A 19,285-nucleotide genomic window follows, 5' to 3' on the forward strand; every position below is an offset into this window, starting at 1 on the left:
ATGTGGTGTTGCGTCAATACTGCAAGCTGACCCCAGGCCATGTGGGGGAAACACTGCCGCTACATTTACACACTCGAGACAGGCAATCAAAAGGATGCCGTTTATTCAACAGAAGGCACAAAAACTAATTCTCCTTCCTAGAACATGACTTAATTCCTCTGTTTTTCAGCTGTTCACCAATAAAACAGTACTGGGACTATTCTTAACACAGAAAAGCCACAGCACGTTAGCCACCTTCGCAGGGCATCAAAGGTAACCGAAGCCCAGGGCCAAGGACATTCAGGGAGGTCAGGTGCCTGAAGATACTAAGGAATGGTTTTGAAAACCAAAAGTCAAGTATATTTCAGTATCTTTATGTTTAAAAATGACTAAAAAATAGCCTCAGAAAAAGCTCATATATTAATGTACATATATCTATGTGACCCATCATGATAAATATTGACTTTTATTATTTATATTCAAATTTTACTTTTTCTTTTGTTAGACTACTTCAAGACTGGAATTGTTTTGTTGTGGTTTTTTTGAGACGGAGTTTCGCTCTTGTTACCCAGGCTGGAGTGCAATGGCGCGATCTCGGCTCACCGCAACCTCCGCCTCCTGGGTTCAGGCAATTCTCCTGCCTCAGCCTCCTGAGTAGCTGGGATTACAGCCACGCACCACCATGCCCAGCTAACTTTTTGTATTTTTAGTAGAGACGGGGTTTCACCACGTTGACCAGGATGGTCTCGATCTCTTGACCTCGTGATCCACCCGCCTCGGCCTCCCAAAGTGCTGGGATTACAGGCTTGAGCCACCGCACCCGGCTGTTTTGTTGTTTTTAATGAGAGGGTTTCACTGTGTTGCCCAGGCTGGTCTTGAACTCCTGGGCTCAAGTGATTTGCCTGCCAAAGTGCTGGTATTACAGGCAAGAGCCACCACATTTGGCCAAGACTGGACTGTTCTTAGTAAAATATTCACAATTGTGAAATCCGTCATTTTCCTCTAGTCTGAAAGGACAGCTTTCAGAGATGTGATTCTTCTCAGATGTCTCCTGAAGTTTTGATTTCCACTGAAAGCAACCTGGAGCCATCCACCAAGTTAGGGAATAGCTATGCCCTTGGCGTTTCAGCTGTGGCGCTGGAATCAGCTGTCATCTTCCAAATCCGAGATCCCTAAATCTGCTGTCTTGATTGTTCTTTTGCCAGTTGTCAACAAGCTCTTCTCAAATTCTTCTTCAGTTATTTTGCCTTTTTTAAGTTTTTTCAAGAGTCTTGTGTCATTGAGAAGTTCTTCCATGTCCTCATCTTCAATATCAGAACCCTAAGTGCAGAAGAAACCAATACACTACTAAATTTTTCAGCAATAGTGTTCCAGTGAAACCAGCAGTTTTAACTTGGGAACTATAAGCTCAGATTTGCTTCTGCAAATACAGCAAATTCCCAATCCTAGTCACCAATGTAACAAAAATCTGAGAGCCACACACAATTCCTATTTAAAGATCTACCACAGTAATACTTGTTCAAGATTCTAAGTTGACATGTAAGTAAAAGTGTAAACTTTACCTCTTCCCTTTTCCTTTTCTCATTCATTTTTTTCTTCTTTTCTTTTTTGGCCTTCTGCTTCGACCAAGCTTTATTTTTTATGAATTTTCTCCTCTTATCATTTTCTGTTTTCTCTTTTCTTTGTTGCTTCTGGAGTTTCTGCTTCTGCTTTTCTCTAATTTTATCTTTAAATGGAATAGTGTCGGTATTAATGTCCACAGGCACAAAATCTGGAAATTGCTTTCCTCTCAATTCTGGCATCTTGGGCATCCTCAACAGAGCAAAACCTCGAGCAAGGCCGGCAAAATCAAGATCTAATTCAATCAGAAGATCAGAGTTAGCACACTCAACAGGATTAGAACAATCAATAAGGGTTTATAATTTTTTTCTAACCAAAGGGTTTAATGCATTCATTTTTTAAATGAAAATAATTACATTTTTACAAAGTTAAAAGGAATACTCAGCAGCCAGTAGCCAGTTTATTCTGTGTCAAAACCTGGGAACACTTCCTTTTACAAGACAAAGCAATCTCATACTTGTAAGACCACCACAATTAAGATGAAGACACAGAAGAAGTCCAACTTACCCTTTAATCTGAAAATCAGGTTGCATTCATGCTTCGCATAAGCCTGGACATACGACACAAAAGCTTTCATGCCCTTTTCAAACACAGCTCTGTCGGCCAGGGCCATGGACTTGAGTTTTGGCAGAAGGTCCATTGTGTTTTTCTGGAGCTTCATCTCCTGCAGGGGGCACTATACACACACCACATTCTCACCTTCCCTGGCTGGCATCACCTCATCCCCAGGGATCCCCCGTCACAACCAATAAAACCAAAAGCAAAACAATTCCTTTTAATCTTAAATCAGTGGTCTGAATCCCAAATCCAACCCAAATACTTCACTTGCTCTGAAAAGTATGTTAAATTTTTTAAAGAAAATTTAGGCCTGGCACAGTGGCTCACACCTGTAACCCCAGCACTTTGGAAGGCCGAGGCAGGCGGATCACGGGCTCAAGAGATAGAGCCCATCCTGGCCAACATGGTAAAACCCATCTCTACTAAAAATACAAAAAATTAGCTGGGTGTGGTAGCGCGCACCTGTAGTCCCAGCTACTCGGGAGGCAGAGTTTGCAGTGAGCCCAGGTCACACCACTGTACTACAGCCTGGTGCCCGGCAACAGAGTGAGACTCTGTCTCAAAAAAAAAAATTAAAAAATCCGATTTCACATGACAATCCTAATCTGGTAGCAAAGTATGGCAACACAGGATCTCTGTTCACAAGAGGTAAGCCTTGCCTGGGCCCAGGAGACCCTGCTACCGCGCAGGAGGCTTGGTCACTCCATAACCAAGGTGCCTCCGCAGCCTTAAAGCCCACCAGGGCCCCGCACTGCCACCACCAGCCCAGCCCCAGTGAATTCACAATCTGTAATTTCAATTGCTGACCACGTGCCAGAGAACTTTTCTAGCTACCCCGTTACTAGGTATTCTATCTGAAAAGGGAGGACAGCTTACTTTTTGGTTAATTGCAAGGAAATTGATGTATGACTCTTCCATAGGCAGGAGGAACACCAGAGCGCTGCCCCTGTGGCCAATGCGGGCTGTGCGGCCGCAGCGATGCACGAAGGCGCTGTGAGAACACAGGGTGGAAATGGGGGCCCAGGTGATGACGGCTGAGCAGAGCTCTGGCTCCAGCCACGGGGCCGACGTCGCTAAAATGCTATGCGGAGCCTCTAGACTCCACAGCTCAGGGTGGACTTGGCCACTTACTAGTGTGAGAAACAGAAGAACTGGCAATTAAACCAGCATTGCAGACAGATACGATTCCATAAGAAACATTTAATGTGAACTCTAAGTAAAACTTAGATCTTTCTCTCTGATCACACAGGTAGGACATGGTCCCCAGGGGAAAATCCGGGAAACAATGAAAAATATAAAGAATAAAATAAAAATGACCAATAGTCTCAGAGGTAATCATTAACACTTGGGGGTTTATAGGCATTTTCCTATGCTTGGAAGCATACATCAGGAATATATGCTGACTTTGGAAAAAGTAATTGTAATTTTCACATGTGGTACTATGTTATTGCTGTTTTTCATTTAGACATTCTATTTTCTAGACATTCTAGTTTCTTCAAGAACTGGTAATATTTGAAAATATTTTTAATTGCTGCCAATACACAATACAGTATCACTATTTCACCATAAATGGGTTATTTTCATCCATTTGCCTATTTTTGCTACTTAATGCATTTTTGTTTTGAGACAGCGTCTCACGCTGTTGCCCAAGCTGGAGTGCAGTGGTACAATCCATTGCAACCTCTGCCTCCCACACTCAAGTGATTCTCCCACTTCAGTTGCTGGGACTACAGGCACAGACGCCTGGTTAATCTTTATGTATTTTTTGTAGAGATGGGGTTTTGCCATGTTGCCCAGGCTGGTGAACTCCTTGGCTCAAGCGATTCACCACCTAGGCCTCCCAAAGCGCTGGAATTACAGGCTTGAGTCGCCATGCCCGGCCTCCAATAACGTGTTGTTTTCCCTCACTGTCTGAAATTTCTATGACCTTGCTCTACATGGAGCAGGGCAAGGCCTCAAACCATTTCAAAACTGTTCTAGCAAGCACTATAGGAATGCACAGGGTCCCTGCAGACCCAAGCACGCTGGAGGCTTGCTATAAGATAATGTTTCAATGAGCATCATTATCTGTTTATCTTCTTCAGGATTCCTACTTTATTAGGCTAAATTCCTCAACACAGAGCGGGTGACAGCCTCATACCATACCTTGCACTGCTGGGAGGGTCATACTGCAAAACCCAGTTGACTTCAGGAATATCGATTCCCCGGGCCATCACATCAGTGCACACTAATATCCCACTAGAAAATGAGAAAATGGCATTCTGAGTAAGGAGGTCACCATCTTCATCACCATCAAACAGCCCACTGATCTTGATGACAGTGGCACGCAGGTTCCGGAGCTTCTCACAGAAGCGAGTACTTTTTTTTTTTTTTTTTTTTTTTTTTTTTGAGACACAGTCTTGCTCCGTCGCCAGGTGCCAGGCTGAAGTGCAGCGGCGTGATCTTGGCTCACTGCAACCTCCGCCTCCTGGGTTCAAGCAATTGTCTTGCCTCAGCCTCCTGAGTAGCTGGGACTACAGGCATGCATCACCACGCCCAGCTAATTTTTATATTTTTAGTAGAGATGGGGTTTCACCATGCTGGCCAGGGTGGTCTCTATCTCTTGGCCTCATGATCTGCCTGCCTTGGCCTCCCAAAATGCTGGGAGAAGCAAATACTTAAGGTAATATTTTGATTTTTTCTTCCTCCTACAAATCTCTAGGACTTCACAAATTCTAATATAAATTGGAGTGAGGTAAGAGACAGCAAAGGGATTTTTAAAATTAGAACATAACCATTTGAAAACCAAAACTATATGGGTCTGATCCTTTGTAGCCATCTGGGTACCCCATGACTGAGGCCCAGCAGTCAGGTATATCACTTTGCCCAAAAGAGGACTTTTAATGTAGCCAGATGTTCAATGATTAAGAAAAACAGAAAAGTATGATTTGTAAGCACAAACAGAAACAAGTTCTGGTCACTGGAAGACCGTAAGTTCCCTGCTGTGTAGTCACAAGCCTGATAAGCCAGACAGTTTCCATCCCGACAGGACAAATGGATTGCTCCTTGCTGCTTGACCCTTCCCTGGGCCAGGCACAGGGCAGTCTGGGAGTGAAGACGATACACAGGGATCCTGTGTCACAGAGCTCGCCATCTAGCACGGGAGTTCAGTAACGAGGGAAGTGACACAGCAAAAGACAAAAGGGATTAGAATAGAGCAATGGAGGTCCTGGGTGTTTACAGAGAGATGATAACCACATTAGAGAGGGAAGAGGGTTCCAGACAGGAAAAACACACTCGGGCAGCACAAGCTATGGGAGAATGGGGCGTGTGGGGACCTGAAAGAGCACCCTGTGACAGGAGAGCTGCTCCCTCCAGTGAAGCCCACCCACCTCTGCAATTTGCGGAACTCCATGAAGATCTTATTGCGTTTATATTTCATCTTTCCATGAATGCACATAATCTTCACGCCCTTCACCAGCGCCTCCAGAGCCTTCCCATAGTATTCCACACAGGCACAGGTGCTGCAAGAGGGACAGAGGGCTTAGAGGCATTGACCGCCTTCGTCCTTCTACAACTGGGAGAGGGGAACAGCGAGTAACAGCTGCAGTAGATGCAACCTAACTCAGCCCTCCCTAGAGGAATGAAGCAAGGCAGTGAGAATCACCCACAACTAAGTTCTCAATCTGTAATCCTCTCAGCCAATCAAAGGCCAGTCTTTTGACAAAATCCCTTACACACGAGTTAAAACCCCCAAGGACGTATTCTACTGCCTAAAGATGTTCTAACGGGGAATCTCCCTGACCCTGAGAAAGGAATTAAAGTGAAAAAGTTATTCAGAACAAAAGCAACAGCATCTTAGCCACAAATGGTCTTACAAGATTTAAAAATATTCCTGCTTTTCCTTTAGGGAACAGCTGCTTCCCCAGTTAGCAGGATTCCCAAGGGCTCAGCAAATAACTCAAGCTAGACCAATCAGATCCCTTCTCCCAGATATTTGGGACTTGGAGCTAAGTCATACAAGACAAAAGGGGGTTGGCAGTCATCCCAATGAGGATGTGCCCTAAAGAGATGGCCCATGACTGTTACCTGGGGTCCTCCTTCCCTGGGAGCTGGACACTCAACATTCTCTCTGAATCTGTGAGCTCCTTACCCAGCACCCTCTAATAAAGTTCACCCTGGACCCTTTTCTTTAACTGGAAGCATTCCAAAGTGATTTCTCATCCTTTTGCAGGTGAGGGAACTGAAACTTACCAGAGACACAGAATAAGTGGCAGAACCAGAACCCAGGACCAATGCTCCCCCCACTATGCCAGACTGCCGCGTTCCAGTTTGGGCTAACTCTTGTCTACGCCAGTTCCTCCACCTACGCTGTGACTGCTACCAGATGGGTCCCTCTTTTCTACCTTGAGTCACAAAGTATGTAATGCAGTGGCGTTTCACACACACTAAGCCTCACAACCCACAGATCCTGAAAACAATCTGGTGGGTTCTAAAATCAATTTAGTAGGTCTCGACCAGCATTTTAAAAAAATCAATAGCTGGAGTAGAAGAGAAGAGAAAATGTCCCACCTGGCAGAGCGCAGTTTCGTGAAAACCTTTGTTTTATTGTCTTGTTTGGGTATGTACCAAATTGTACCTCTTACTGTGGGTCATGGTCAATACTGCATTTTATTTGCAGGATAACAGATGGAAAAGAAATATGACATTATTTTTTATGTACTGCCAAAGATCAATACATTTATATTTGGAGAAAAGGGGAAAAGAACCAACCAGTCCAAAGAACATCTGCATCTGTTCCCACTCTGCCTTCTGACCACAGGACAAAACCCCGCTGTGGCAGACTCCACGGGTGGCTGATAAACACTGTTCCCAACCACTTCTTGCTTCGCTGGCCACTACCACAGAGGCAGAAAAGCCGTGCACTCATTTTCTCTGCCGCTCTTGAAATGAGGGGCCACCATGTGACCCACTTTTGACCCACTTTTTTATGATGGATTCACAGCTGAAGTCAGCTAAGGCAGAGAGTTTTCCGAGGACGTGCTTTGCTTTTCTAATTAAAAGACATGGATATAGCTAACACTACCATATGCCCCCTCTGCCTTTCCCCACCTTATCTTTCTTCAGTGCAGCCATGACAAGGTGTAACAGCGGTCATCCAGAATCCATGACGTGACACATAGGAAGAGAAGACCAATCACAACACTGACCTTGACATGACTGACATATGAAACCCACATGAGAAACTGCCGGCCTTTGGACTTCTTTTTACAGGAGAAAAATAAAGCCACAAATCAGAAAAGTTGGGTTTTCAGTTACCTGTAGCCAAAAGCATTCCTGAGAGAACCATGCTAGATGGAATCCAAAACCCAAAGGCCACATGCACCTGCACATTCTGGCTGAATCCCTGATGCCTCTACCACAGAGACCAGAGGCGTACCTGAAAAAGACCAGGTGTTTCTCCTGCTTATGATTGCGAAGGAAATGGACCAGCTGATTAAATTTCTCATCTGCCTTGCATACCTATAAAATAAACAGGGAAATTAATAAAAAACGTATTTGGCAATAATAATCCCCGTGGCTATTTTCAGTTTCAGCGTACAATTTTAAGGAATGCCATTTCCTCTATGGATAGAACAGACTTTAGTCAGAATGTTAATTGGTCTACCTAGCTCAGAATAAACATCGACATGTGCTGCTGCCTGTAAAAGTTAATTTGTATGTCACAAAATCACATGGCTCAGAGAAACATAGTCATCCAACAGGCAGCAGTTCCCAACTCCCAATCCCAGTCTACACACCAGCTGTCACACCAGCTCCAGGGTAGACTTATGAGCCACCTTTCGTGGCCAAAGGATAGATTTTTTTTTGTAATGCAGATTCTTGGGTATGACATACAGATTCTGATTCAGTAGGTCTGAGACTGAACCTAAGAATCTATATTGTTTTTTCTTTTTCTTTTTTTTCTTTAATGCAGTCTCAGGTAGTTTTTTTTAGCAGCAAGAATCCATATTATTTAAGAGTTTAAAAAGAAAAAGTTTACCCAGGAAATTCTGATGCCAAGTTCAGAAGTCACTGCTTTAAGTTGAATGATGATTTCCAGAAAGCAATTATTTAAAAGGCCCCCATGGACGCAGACCCCACTGCTTTTCTTCATAGTGCAATCAAGTCCTCCATTCAGACTCCCAAATTAGAGACATTAAATTTACCTGAATGCATTCATCCTATTTTTGCCCAAACCAAATCCCCAGTTTGGAATTTTTTTCTCATGCACTCAGCCATCTCTAAATGCAAAACAAATGCACAATAACAGAATGCAACAGCAGACACGTGGGTTTCCAAAGCTAACATTAGTACGACTATCCCTCATCCAAGGCCCTTGGGACCCGAAGTATTTTGGCTTTTGAACGTTTTCAGATTTTGGAATAACTGCACTATACTTACCAGCTGAGCATCCCTAATCTGGAAATCTGAAATCCTAAATGCTCCAATGAGCATTTCCTTTGAGCATCATGTTGGCACTCAAAAAGCTTCAGATTTTGGAGCATTTTGGATTTTGGAATTTCAAGTCAGCAATGCTCAACCCATACTTACTTAAGTACCAAGCATTATCATGGACATTTTTGTTTGGATTAATTAATCCTCCAACAACCCTACGAAGCCATATACCACTGTGGCCTCCATTTGACAAGTGAGGTCCTGTAAGTTCATCAGTTAATTAAGAAGGGGACAAAGCCAAGATCTGCAGCAGGCAGTTCCGTTCTAGCGCCCATACTCTCCACACTTCCCTACGCCTACCTGATGCACTGAGCTGGCCCTACTTCATCCAGCCTGGCCTCAGTCGGAAACATCAATGGTAACCACAGATCCCACTTCTGATGAGCCTATCTGATTTTGACAACACTCTCCAGTTACACTAGGTGCAGTTTCTCATTTGCAAACTCATTCTACCTTTCATCTGCCTGCAAACTGAGACAAACAGGAAAGCAGCCTCAACAACCTCAATCCACAGCAATAGGAACGAACACTCTACTTTCGAGACCAGCCTCCTTCATTTTGAACAACAGACATGTTCAGGAACTGAGGAACTACCCCCTCAGGCCTAAAGATATATTCAACCTGAGAAAGCTGATTGCAAAAGAGAAAGAAAAGCCCCAGCCCCAGGCTGGTGGGCGGACGTGCTGTTAGCAGTGACCTGGCCTGCGGGTTCCTCCGGCCTCCCTGGTAGCCTGTGCTCTCTGCACTTGTGCCTCGTGACCCATTCCAGCAACGGGACAGAACAGAATGGGGCTGGGGAGTGGCCTCATTACTAAACAATCAAGTTGCCAAAAGCCCATCTACTTCCTTGTGACCAAACTACAGAAGCCAGCTGCTAGACTTCACTGCTAGAAATTCAGCACATCTGATGCAAGTAAAAAATATACAACATTTACAGAGCAGAACGTTTCCACCCACAAAGTCTCCTGAGGAGTGAGTCTGTCATTTGATTTTCTGTGTTCCGCCTGCACATCTAACTATGCCCTTCTCTGGGTCAGGCTGTTCTGACGGGCCCAGGAACTAGAGCTGTATCACACCTGCACCCAGCATACCCCAGGCACGTGAAATAGAAACATCTGGTCACTTGAGGTTGGAGGTTCAGAGATACTGTCCTTAGAAACTGTAATTACAATACATTTATGCCCAACTTAACTTATTCATTCAATGAGTAGGACCACCCAGACCATTTGTCCTAGCTCTGTCCCCAAAAGCATTTCATATGTGCCACAGGGTCTCATATATTTATTCTCCTGGTACAATTTCCGTAAAATGAGCACTGGTCATTATCGCTGAGTAAGAAGCAAGCCCAGACACTCACCATGTAGTAGTTTTCCAGGCGGGAGGGGGTCTTCTGGGCACTGCTGGCGGCCACGCCCTTCTCCTTCACTGAGACCCGGACAGGGTTCCGGAGACCCGCTCTCACCAAGTTCTCCACTTCCTGCGTCTGAGTGGCAGAGAAAAGGCCTGTTCTCCTCTGCTTTGGCAACAACTCCAGGATGGTGTTGATGCTGATAAAAAGAGGAGAGCTCGCAATTAACCCCTCACTTGCCAGCATAATCAACACACAGTGCTTCATGATACTAAACAGGTATTCAAAAAGACTGAAAAGTAAAGCCATCAAAATATTTATAGTCAGATATACGGGGCAGTAAAATTATACGTGATTTTTTGTTTCTTCTTTATACTTTCATTTTTCCAAGATTTCTCAAATTTTAGCATACAATTATAATGATATATCAATTATAAACATAAAGCTATTCATTAAAAAAACAACAAAACTACCAGGTATGATGGCTCATCTCTATAATACCAGCACTTTGGGAGACTGGGATGGGAGGATTTCTTGAACCCAGTTTGAGACCAGCCTGGGCAACATGGCAAAACCCCATCTCTGCAAAAAAACACAACAAACATCCAGGCATGGTGGTGTGTGCCTATAATCCCAGCTACTCAGGAGGCGGACGCAGGAGGATCACTGAGCCCAAGAGGTCAACGCTGCAGTGAACATGATCACATCACTGCACTCCAGCCTGGGTGACAGCGCAAGACCCTATTTCTAAAAAACAAAAAATGAAATTAAAATGAAAATTAAAAATAAAAATACCTAGTCATAAAGTGGTAAATTCCAGTTTGCTCTTCTTAGGTATTACTATCACCTGCCCACTCAAGCCAGTGAAGTCTACAGCCCAGTACCTTGCCTCGAATCCCATGTCCAAAAGTCTGTCTGCCTCGTCCAACACCAGGACATCCAGGGATCGCACGCTGCTGGCCAGATCCAAGCCTTCTGCCTTCCTTCGGAACATGTCTTCCAAGCGGCCGGGAGTGGCCACAATGATGTTCCCACTTTGGAAAGAAAATTAACATTTACCATACTCTCTGGATCTTGGGAATGCGGTTGATGATTAATAAATACCAAGTTTCCCATCCCCCCACAAAGTCATTTATGCCCTAGTGAAGAGAAAGAAGACCATGAGAGTGGAACAGAGTGCTGCAGGGTAGAAAGAGTGAGTGAGGGCCGCGGTGACATGTGATCTGGGCTGTGGACCATGACCCAGGCAAGGTTGGCAAACTCCAGCTCTCAGACCAAACCTGGGCTGCTGCCTGTCCTTGCTAAGTATTTATTGGCAGACAACCACGCCCATTTATTCACATGTTGTCTATCACTGCCTTCACACTACAACAGCAGCTGAGTAACTGTAACGGAGACCATATGGTCCACAAAGCCAAACACATTTACCATCTGCTTCTTTACAGAAAAAGCTTACCAACCTCTGACCTACACAAGTTACTCAAACACTGCAGCCCCAGGTAACTAATCTGTAAAATGGAGATGTTAACAGAATTAGAGAATCCTCTGTAAAGATCACAGACTCAGGGCCAGATGTGGCGCCGACCGACTGGCTGACCTACAAGATGTGTTTTTCCAATGTGGATTACATGCCAACAGTTAAAAAATCAGGAGATTACACAAAACTGGAATTCCATTTTCTTTTTAAAAAATTCAAAATCTTGGCCGGGCGCGGTGGCTCAAGCCTGTAATCCCAGCACTTTGGGAGGCCGAGGCGGGTGGATCACGAGGTCGAGAGATCGAGACTATCCTGGTCAACACGGTGAAACCCCGTCTCTACTAAAAATACAAAAAATTAGCTGGGCATGGTGGCGCGTGCCTGTAATCCCAGCTACTCAGGAGGCTGAGGCAGGAGAATTGCCGGAACCCAGGAGGCGGAGGTTGCGGTGAGCCGAGATCGCACCATTGCACTCCAGCCTGGGTAACAAGAGCGAAACTCCGCCTCAAAAAAAAAAAAAAAAAAAAAAAAAAAAATTCAAAATCTGGCACTACTGAGCCCAGAGTCCTGCCAGGCAACTACCAGCTGGAGAGGAGTATTCCAGGCAGCCACTGGCCAGTTCCTCACCATCCTCCAGCCCTGCACACGGCTATCCTGACCACTCATTTCTCCTGACATAGTTCTCTTGACCCCTGTAAGAACCTGAGTTTGTGAAGTGCTCATCAGGGCCTTACGAGAAGGAGACAGCAAAGCACAATGGGAAGCTGGCCTGGGGAAAACACCTTTTTACGGGAGGTGGCTGCTGAAAGGGGGACCCACAGTTAGGCTGAGATCGCACATCGGTTCCTGGGTTCAGTGCCAAGAGCAAACAAAGAAATGAGCAGACGTGAGCAAACTTACCCTTGCTGCCTAAACCTCTCAACATCTTCTCCAGGATTTCTGCCTCCAATCCAAAGAATCTGGCTACAAGAAGAAAACAGCCTTTGATTAAGTTCAGTGAAACAGCAGCCCATGGCTAGCAGGGACACTGCATCCAGTTTACCTGAACTGCGGGAAGTGCTTCGTGAAATGTGACAGGACCTCGTCGATTTGAACGGCCAGCTCGCGAGTGGGGGTGATGATTATGGCTCCAACCTACCCACACGGAAGGAAGGGACGTAGTGAGCAGTGCCAGGGACGCCCAGAGAGGAACTCACAGACCCTGCACCCTCCACCACACAAAGGAAAGTTCCAGAGAAACAGTAGGTCCTGGACTTTCTCAGCAGCATCTCTGAGCACGTATCAACGACTCTGAATTGTAGTTACTCGTCATTATACACTGCAGTTATGCTCTTTAAAGTCACTGAGAACACTGAATTAGTCAACACTGAACCACTGCTCACAGGGTTAGGTCCCTGCCGGTCTCTGGGCACCACATTTCTGTCAACTAATCAATACATAACTCTATTTTATGTCAGTTTCTGCTCAAAAGACTCTATTTAATATATACTGTTGATTCATTCCTACTGAACTCGTGGCCAGAGAACATTAACTCATGCCTGAGCCTGTGCTTCTGTAGCATGTGGATTTTCTCTGTATGTCATAACCTTCTTGCACCCAGGAACACTAGACTGCACCTCAGTACTATATCACAGGGCCTTTTCAAAAAGCAAAATCACCAACATGAAGCACACAAATGTGCAAAATGGCTGGGCACAGCGGTTCACACCTGTAATCCCCAAACTTCAGGAGGCTGAGGTGGGAGGCACTTGAGCGCAGGAGTTTGAGACCAGCCTGGGCAACATAACAAATCCCCGTCTGCTCAAAAATACAAAAAATCACCCAGACATGGTGGTCCACACCTGTAGTCCCAGCTACTTGGGAGGCTGAGGCAGGAGAATCGCTTGAGCCTGGGAGGTGGAGGTTGCACTGAGCTGATATCATGCCACTATACTCTAGCCTGGGTGACAGAACAAGATCCTGTCTCAGGGGAAAAAAAGGTGAAAAACATGGCACTAAATGGACAATGAAAAGGACACTGTTCATACCTGAGCACTAAAACAAAAGGCACCTTTGCCCATGCCCGTGACCACAAAAGCACCGAGGATCCACTGGGGGTTATACATTTCAACGAGCAGGTAAATTCATAAATGCAGAATCCACAAATAATCAGGATTAACTGCCTTTTCTTTTTTTTTTTTTTGAGACGGAGTTTCGCTCTTGTTACTCAGGCTGGAGTGCAATGGCGCAATCTCGGCTCACCGCAACCTCCGCCTCCTGGGTTCAGGCAATTCTCCTGCCTCAGCCTCCTGAGTAGCTGGGATTACAGGCACGCGCCACCATGCCCAGCTAATTTTTTGTATTTTTAGTAGAGACGGGGTTTCACCATGTTGACCAGGATGGTCTCCATCTCTTGACCTCGTGATCCACCCGCCTCGGCCTCCCAAAGTGCTGGGATTACAGGCTTGAGCCACCAAGCCCAGCTGTCTTTTCTTTTTTGAAACAGAGTCTCACTCTGTCACCAGGCTGGAGTGCAGTAGCGTGATCTTGGCTCACTGCAACCTCCACCTCCCGGGTTCAAGTAATTCTCCTGCCTCAGCCTCCCGAGTAGCTGGGATTACAGGCACAAATCACCATATCCAGCTTATTTTTACATTTTTAGTAGAGATGGGGTTTCACCATGTTGGCCAGGATGGTCTCAATCTCTCAACCTCATGCTCCGCCTGCCTCAGCCTCCCAAAGTGCTGGGATTATACGTGTGAGTCACCACACCTGGCCAATTGTCCTTTATTTTTTCAAGATTCATTCATTATTTGTAGAGATGAGGTCTCACTGTGTTGCCCAGACTGGTCTCAAACTCCGGGACTCCAGTGATCCTCCAGACCCAGCCTCCCAAAGTGCTGGGATTATAGGCATGAGCCACTGCTTCTGGCCTATTTTTTCAAGTTTGTATCCAGCTGCTTAATCCATTGTGAACCCTCTGATGACTAGGTGAAAATAATTCACTTTTGCTGTCCTCACCTGACTCTTTTTTAACTTCTCTTCTCTTCTCAGAAGAATTTCCAGGATGGGGATGACAAAAGCGAGTGTTTTGCCACTACCTGTGACCTGCAAACAGAGAGTTTTGGTTTCCTTTTCTTCCTCAGAGTTCATTTGAGAGAAAACACGAGGACAGGCTGCGCGTACCCGAGGCACTCACCGCTTCTGCAGCAACATCTTTGTTTCGCATGAACAGAGGGATGGTCGCAGACTAAAGGGAGAGATTGCAAAGCACAGGTTAAAGCATGCCATGAACTCACAGGTGAGACCCAATGCCCCAGGAACAGAATGGGCGGCTACGGTCATAGTGGGGCCCACACAAAAGTTACACTCTGAGTAACCAAGTCACCACAGAGAAGTTGAATCAAACACAGCAAATATGTCTACATGGAGAGCATGTGGGCACAGTGAGCCGAGCTGGAAGGCAGGAGTCCTGAATTCCAGTCCTCTCTCTCCTCCCTTCCCCTCTCTGAACCAGGAAGGGGTTGCAGACATTGGTCCCTTCCAGTTCTGGTGTAACAGAATGATGATTCCAATAAACTCTCTCATTTGAAGTACGGTAGAGGTCTCCAGACTTTACAAGAAACCTGGTTTTAGCAACCAAAACAGCTAAACCTCAATCAGATTCAGGTCCCCAGGGCCTGAGCTCACTTGTATCACAGCAGGTGTAATATTATTCCACTGCCTCTACACAGTGACTTCTTTTTTTTTTTTTTTTTAATTGCATTTTAGGCACAGTGACTTCTATCCTCCCGCCTCAACCCCCGAGGGAACATTTGACAACGTATGGAGACATTTTTGGTTGTCAAAACCCAGGGTGGACCAGGTGTGGTGGCTCACATCTATAAACACAGGACTTAGGGAGGCCCAGGTGGGTAGATTCCCAGTTCCAGACCAGCCTGGGCAACATAGGGAGACTCTGTCTCTCCAAGAAAATGTTTTTAATGATGTGGATGTGACGGTGCATGCCTGTGATCCCAGTTACTCAGGAGGCTAAGGTAGGAGGATCACCTAGGCCCAGGGAGCTGGAGGCTGCAGTGAGCTGTGACTGTGCTACTGCGCTCCAGTCTGGGTAACAGAGCAAGACCCTGTCTAAAAATAATAATAAGAATAAATAAATAAATTTTAAAAATACAACCAGGGTTGGGAGGTGATGTGCTCCGGTGGACAGATTCTAGTAATGCTGTTAAACAGCCTACAATGTCCAGACAGCCCCACAGCAAAACATTTTCCAGCATCAAATGTCAATAGTGCTGAGCGTGAGGACCCTGCTCCCGGCCCCTGCTGTCCAACAGAACTATGATGTGAACCACACAAATAATTTTCCATTTTCTAGTAGCCATAGTAAGAAAAGCAAAAAGAAATGGATGAAATAAATTTTAATATTTTATTTAACCCAATATATCCAAAATATTGTCCCTTCAACATTTAATCAATACTTAAAAATCAACATTTTTCCATTCTTTCTTCATACTAGGTCTTCAAAATCCAGTGTGTTATTTGATACTCAAAGTACATTTTGATGTGGACAAAGTGTATTTCAAGCACTCGATAGCCCTGGGTCTGGTGACTACGTAGTGGATGACAGGTCTAGATAATGAACTCTGAGGGCAGAGATTGGGTCTTGTTTGCACTACATTGCCAAGGAAGGGCACACAGCACTCCTGGTTTCCATCTCCAGTCCTGCCTGCTGGAGACAGATCCTCTACATTCCCTGGAATTTTATGGGCATCTCAAACTCAAGACTTCATTTATTAAAAAATTTTTTTGCGATGACAGGGCCTCCCTATGTTGCCCAGGCTGGTCTTGAACTCCTGGTCTCAAGTGATCCTCCTGCCTTGGTTTCCAAAAGTGCTGGAATTACAGGCATAAGCCACCATGCCCGGCCTTTATTTATTTAAATCTTAGAGATGGGGTTCTCCCTATGTTGCCCAGGCTGGTCTTGAACTCCTGGGCTCAAGGGATCCTCCCACCTCAGCCTCCAAAGTAAATGGTACTACAGGCAGGTGCCACTGGGTACCAGCTCAGTGTTTAAAAACAGAACGCTTCTGGCCAGGTGCGGTGGCTCACACGTGCAATCCCAGCATTTTGGGAGGCCGAGGCAGGTGGATCACCTGAGGTCAGGAGTTTGAGACCAGGATGATCAACATGGCGAAACCCCATCTCTACTAAAAATACAAAAAGTAGCCAGGCATGGTGGCGCATGCCTGTAATCCCAGCTACTTGGTAGGCTGAGGCGGGAGAATTACTTGAACCCGGGAGGTGGAGATTACAGTGAGCTGAGACGGCACTCCAGCCTGGGCAAAAGAGTGAGGCTCTGTCTCAAAAATTTAAAAAAAACCATAAAACAAAATACTCTTTTCTGACTTTTGACTTGACTCTTGACCCCAGAACTCTTGACTTTCCCTCTGAAACCTGTTATACCCTCTGGCTGTTCTCAGGAAATGGTAACACCATTCAGCTAGCTAAGAATAAAAACCTCAGGTCCCTCTAGAGTCTTCTCTTTCCCAACCTCCACTTCCAGTCCCTCAGCAACTTTAAAGCTATCCCAAAAATGACTTCTCAATATCCACTGGTTCCACCCTACTCCGAGCCACCATCAACTTTTACCTAACAATGGCCTCAAGAAACCTGCCTGCCTCATCTCATGCCTGCAAAGGCCACTCTCTACAGAGAAATCACAGCCCTGCCCTTCCTAAACAGCATCTTATCCTAGATAAGATGGCTTCCCACTACATTCAGAATGAAATCCAAGCTCCTACAAGACCCTGCACAATCCATCTCTTACACTACTCTTGATGTTCAGCCGCAAAGGCCTCCTTTCTGCTGCCCAAAACATGTGCAGCCCGCCCCAGGGCATTTTTGTGCACTGGCATTTCTCTCTGCTGAAATAATCTGCCCCCAGTCACCCCAGAGCCAGCTCCTTCTCAATGACACCTCCCCAGAGGGGCCTTCCATAACACCGTGTCTCACCTCTCCTGTCCTCGAGTGTCACTGTCTATCACAACAGTCTTAGTTCTTTCATAACACTAACCAGCAGCTGAAATGATCCTTTCCCTAGCTCCTGCCCTAGAAAGTAAGGCTATGAGCAGATGTCAACACTGCAAACTGCCCAGACCCTAGAAGAGTTCCTCATACACAGCAGGTCCTCAAGAATTACTTCTTGAAGAAATGCCTAACTGGAGTCAGGCCGCTTCACTTGGATTCGTAACAACAGGTAACACTTAACTGAGTGCCTACGGTGTGCGGGCTGGTTTATTTAGTCCCGACAGCAACCCCATGAGGCAGGTGTTATTTTTTTCGTCATTTCAGAGAAGGAAAATGAAGCACGGAGAGATTAAGCCATTTGTCCAAGGTCTCACAGCTAAGGTGGGCAGGGCCAGAATGAGAACAAGGCTCGAGACGCCAGTACCCGAGGGCGGGGTGGGGCGCGGCCCCTCTGCCCGCTCGTTCGCCGAGCAGCTCCACATCCCGCCAGTCTGCGCAGCCTGGAGACGAGGCAAGAGCCCCAGTTGGAGGGAGGAGCGCCCCAGGGCTCGGGTCTGTTCGATCACCTCCGGCGTATCCGATGCAGCGGATGCCTGCCCCTTTCCCAGTCTCATTTCATCCCGGGAACCGATACCTGCACCGGCGTCATGTATGGGAAGCCCAGCTCCCGCAGCGCGCCCAGCACCTGTGGGTGCAGCGGCACTGGAAGCGACTCCCAGGAACCCTCCGTCACGTGCTCCATGGCGGGCTGCTTCGCCGCCTCCGTCGCCGCCGCTAGAATGCGCCCTGTGCACCTCCACCGAGCACTTCCGCTTCCGGCAGCCGCGGCAGCCGTCCGGGAACCGCGCGCGGGAGCAGCCGAGTTCCGGAGCTCAGCGAAGGCACCCACGCTGCGGGAGAGAGGAAAGGCGCCCGCGAGATGGTGAAGGCAGGCGGCGGGGCAGGCCCGGGGAGTTCCAGCCGCCCCGTGCAGCTCCCTGGACTCCGGGCGCCTCTCCGCAACGGGCAGGGGTTTTGGCGGGAGGGAGTCTGGCCCGGTCCTCCCACTTTCTCTGCCTCTTGGAGGCAGATGGCAGCACAGGACCGCGTCCAGGCCGAAGGGCAGTGGGGCTAGCTACCGTGGGCAGAGAAACGTGCCCCAGCCCCGGGGCCCCGGGTTGGCAGCCCTGCAAAACAGGCACCCGCTGATGGCGGCGAGGCGGGGGGTCCGATGGCCAGTATGTCTTGAATGTTGATTTACTTTCCCGGAAGTTAGCGTCAGAGTCCTAAGGACACTGTCCCATTCCTCTATTCACTGTTGGCCTAGGCCATTCATTGCCACACACACCTTCACTCAGCAAGCTTTCATCGACCACTCGTTATGAGCTGATCTCTGAGGGCCTGTCTCCTTCAGCTAGGTGCATGGTTTGCTCCTGTTGGGGCTCTGAAAATGAAACCACAAAATTAAGGCCCCGGAGACAGCCTCAGAAGCAGGTTTCCCTCTGACCTCTTGCCCGGTCTCTGATCTCTGATTCTCTGAGGCTGGCCATAGAAACTCAAGAATCCCTCTTACTCATGGCGGAGCATAGAAACGGGAACCCCTTTTCTCCGAAGTCAGCCATAAAACCTAAAAGTACTACTCAACTGCCTCTCTACCTTTCTGTGAAAAAAGTGGCCATAAAGAAATTATCTGGGCCGGGTGCGGAGGCTCACGCTGGTAATCCCAGCACTTTGGGAGGCCCAGGCAGGCGGATCACCTGAGCCCAGGAGTTTGAGACCAGCCTGGCCAACGTGGTGAAACATCGTTTCTACTAAAAATAAAATTTAAAAGCCAGGTGTGG

The 19,285-nt window shown here is 46.7% G+C and overlaps 1 protein-coding gene and 1 non-coding gene across 2 annotated transcripts; both read right to left on the reverse strand.

Annotated features, from left to right (window-relative positions):
• Nucleotides 1-86: 86 nt before the first annotated feature.
• Nucleotides 87-18,261, reverse strand: DDX55 (DEAD-box helicase 55). Its single transcript, XM_003937114.4, has 14 exons — nucleotides 18,100-18,261; nucleotides 14,638-14,688; nucleotides 14,460-14,546; nucleotides 12,502-12,593; nucleotides 12,360-12,422; nucleotides 10,867-11,016; nucleotides 9,992-10,181; nucleotides 7,577-7,659; nucleotides 5,529-5,660; nucleotides 4,303-4,395; nucleotides 3,034-3,148; nucleotides 2,107-2,275; nucleotides 1,542-1,834; nucleotides 87-1,299 (listed from the first exon to the last, which is right to left on the reverse strand). Exons 1-14 carry the CDS (start codon nucleotides 18,205-18,207, stop codon nucleotides 1,123-1,125), a joined length of 1,803 nt encoding a protein of 600 aa, XP_003937163.3. The 5' UTR covers nucleotides 18,208-18,261; the 3' UTR covers nucleotides 87-1,122.
• On the reverse strand, nucleotides 4,063-4,195 carry LOC120365193 (small nucleolar RNA SNORA9). Its single transcript, XR_005580201.1, has one exon. It is a non-coding gene; the product is annotated as a small nucleolar RNA SNORA9 (small nucleolar RNA).
• Nucleotides 18,262-19,285: the final 1,024 nt, after the last annotated feature.

The sequence above is a fragment of the Saimiri boliviensis genome, chromosome 7 (assembly GCF_048565385.1).
Source record: "Saimiri boliviensis isolate mSaiBol1 chromosome 7, mSaiBol1.pri, whole genome shotgun sequence".
NCBI classification, from domain to species: Eukaryota; Metazoa; Chordata; class Mammalia; order Primates; family Cebidae; genus Saimiri; species Saimiri boliviensis.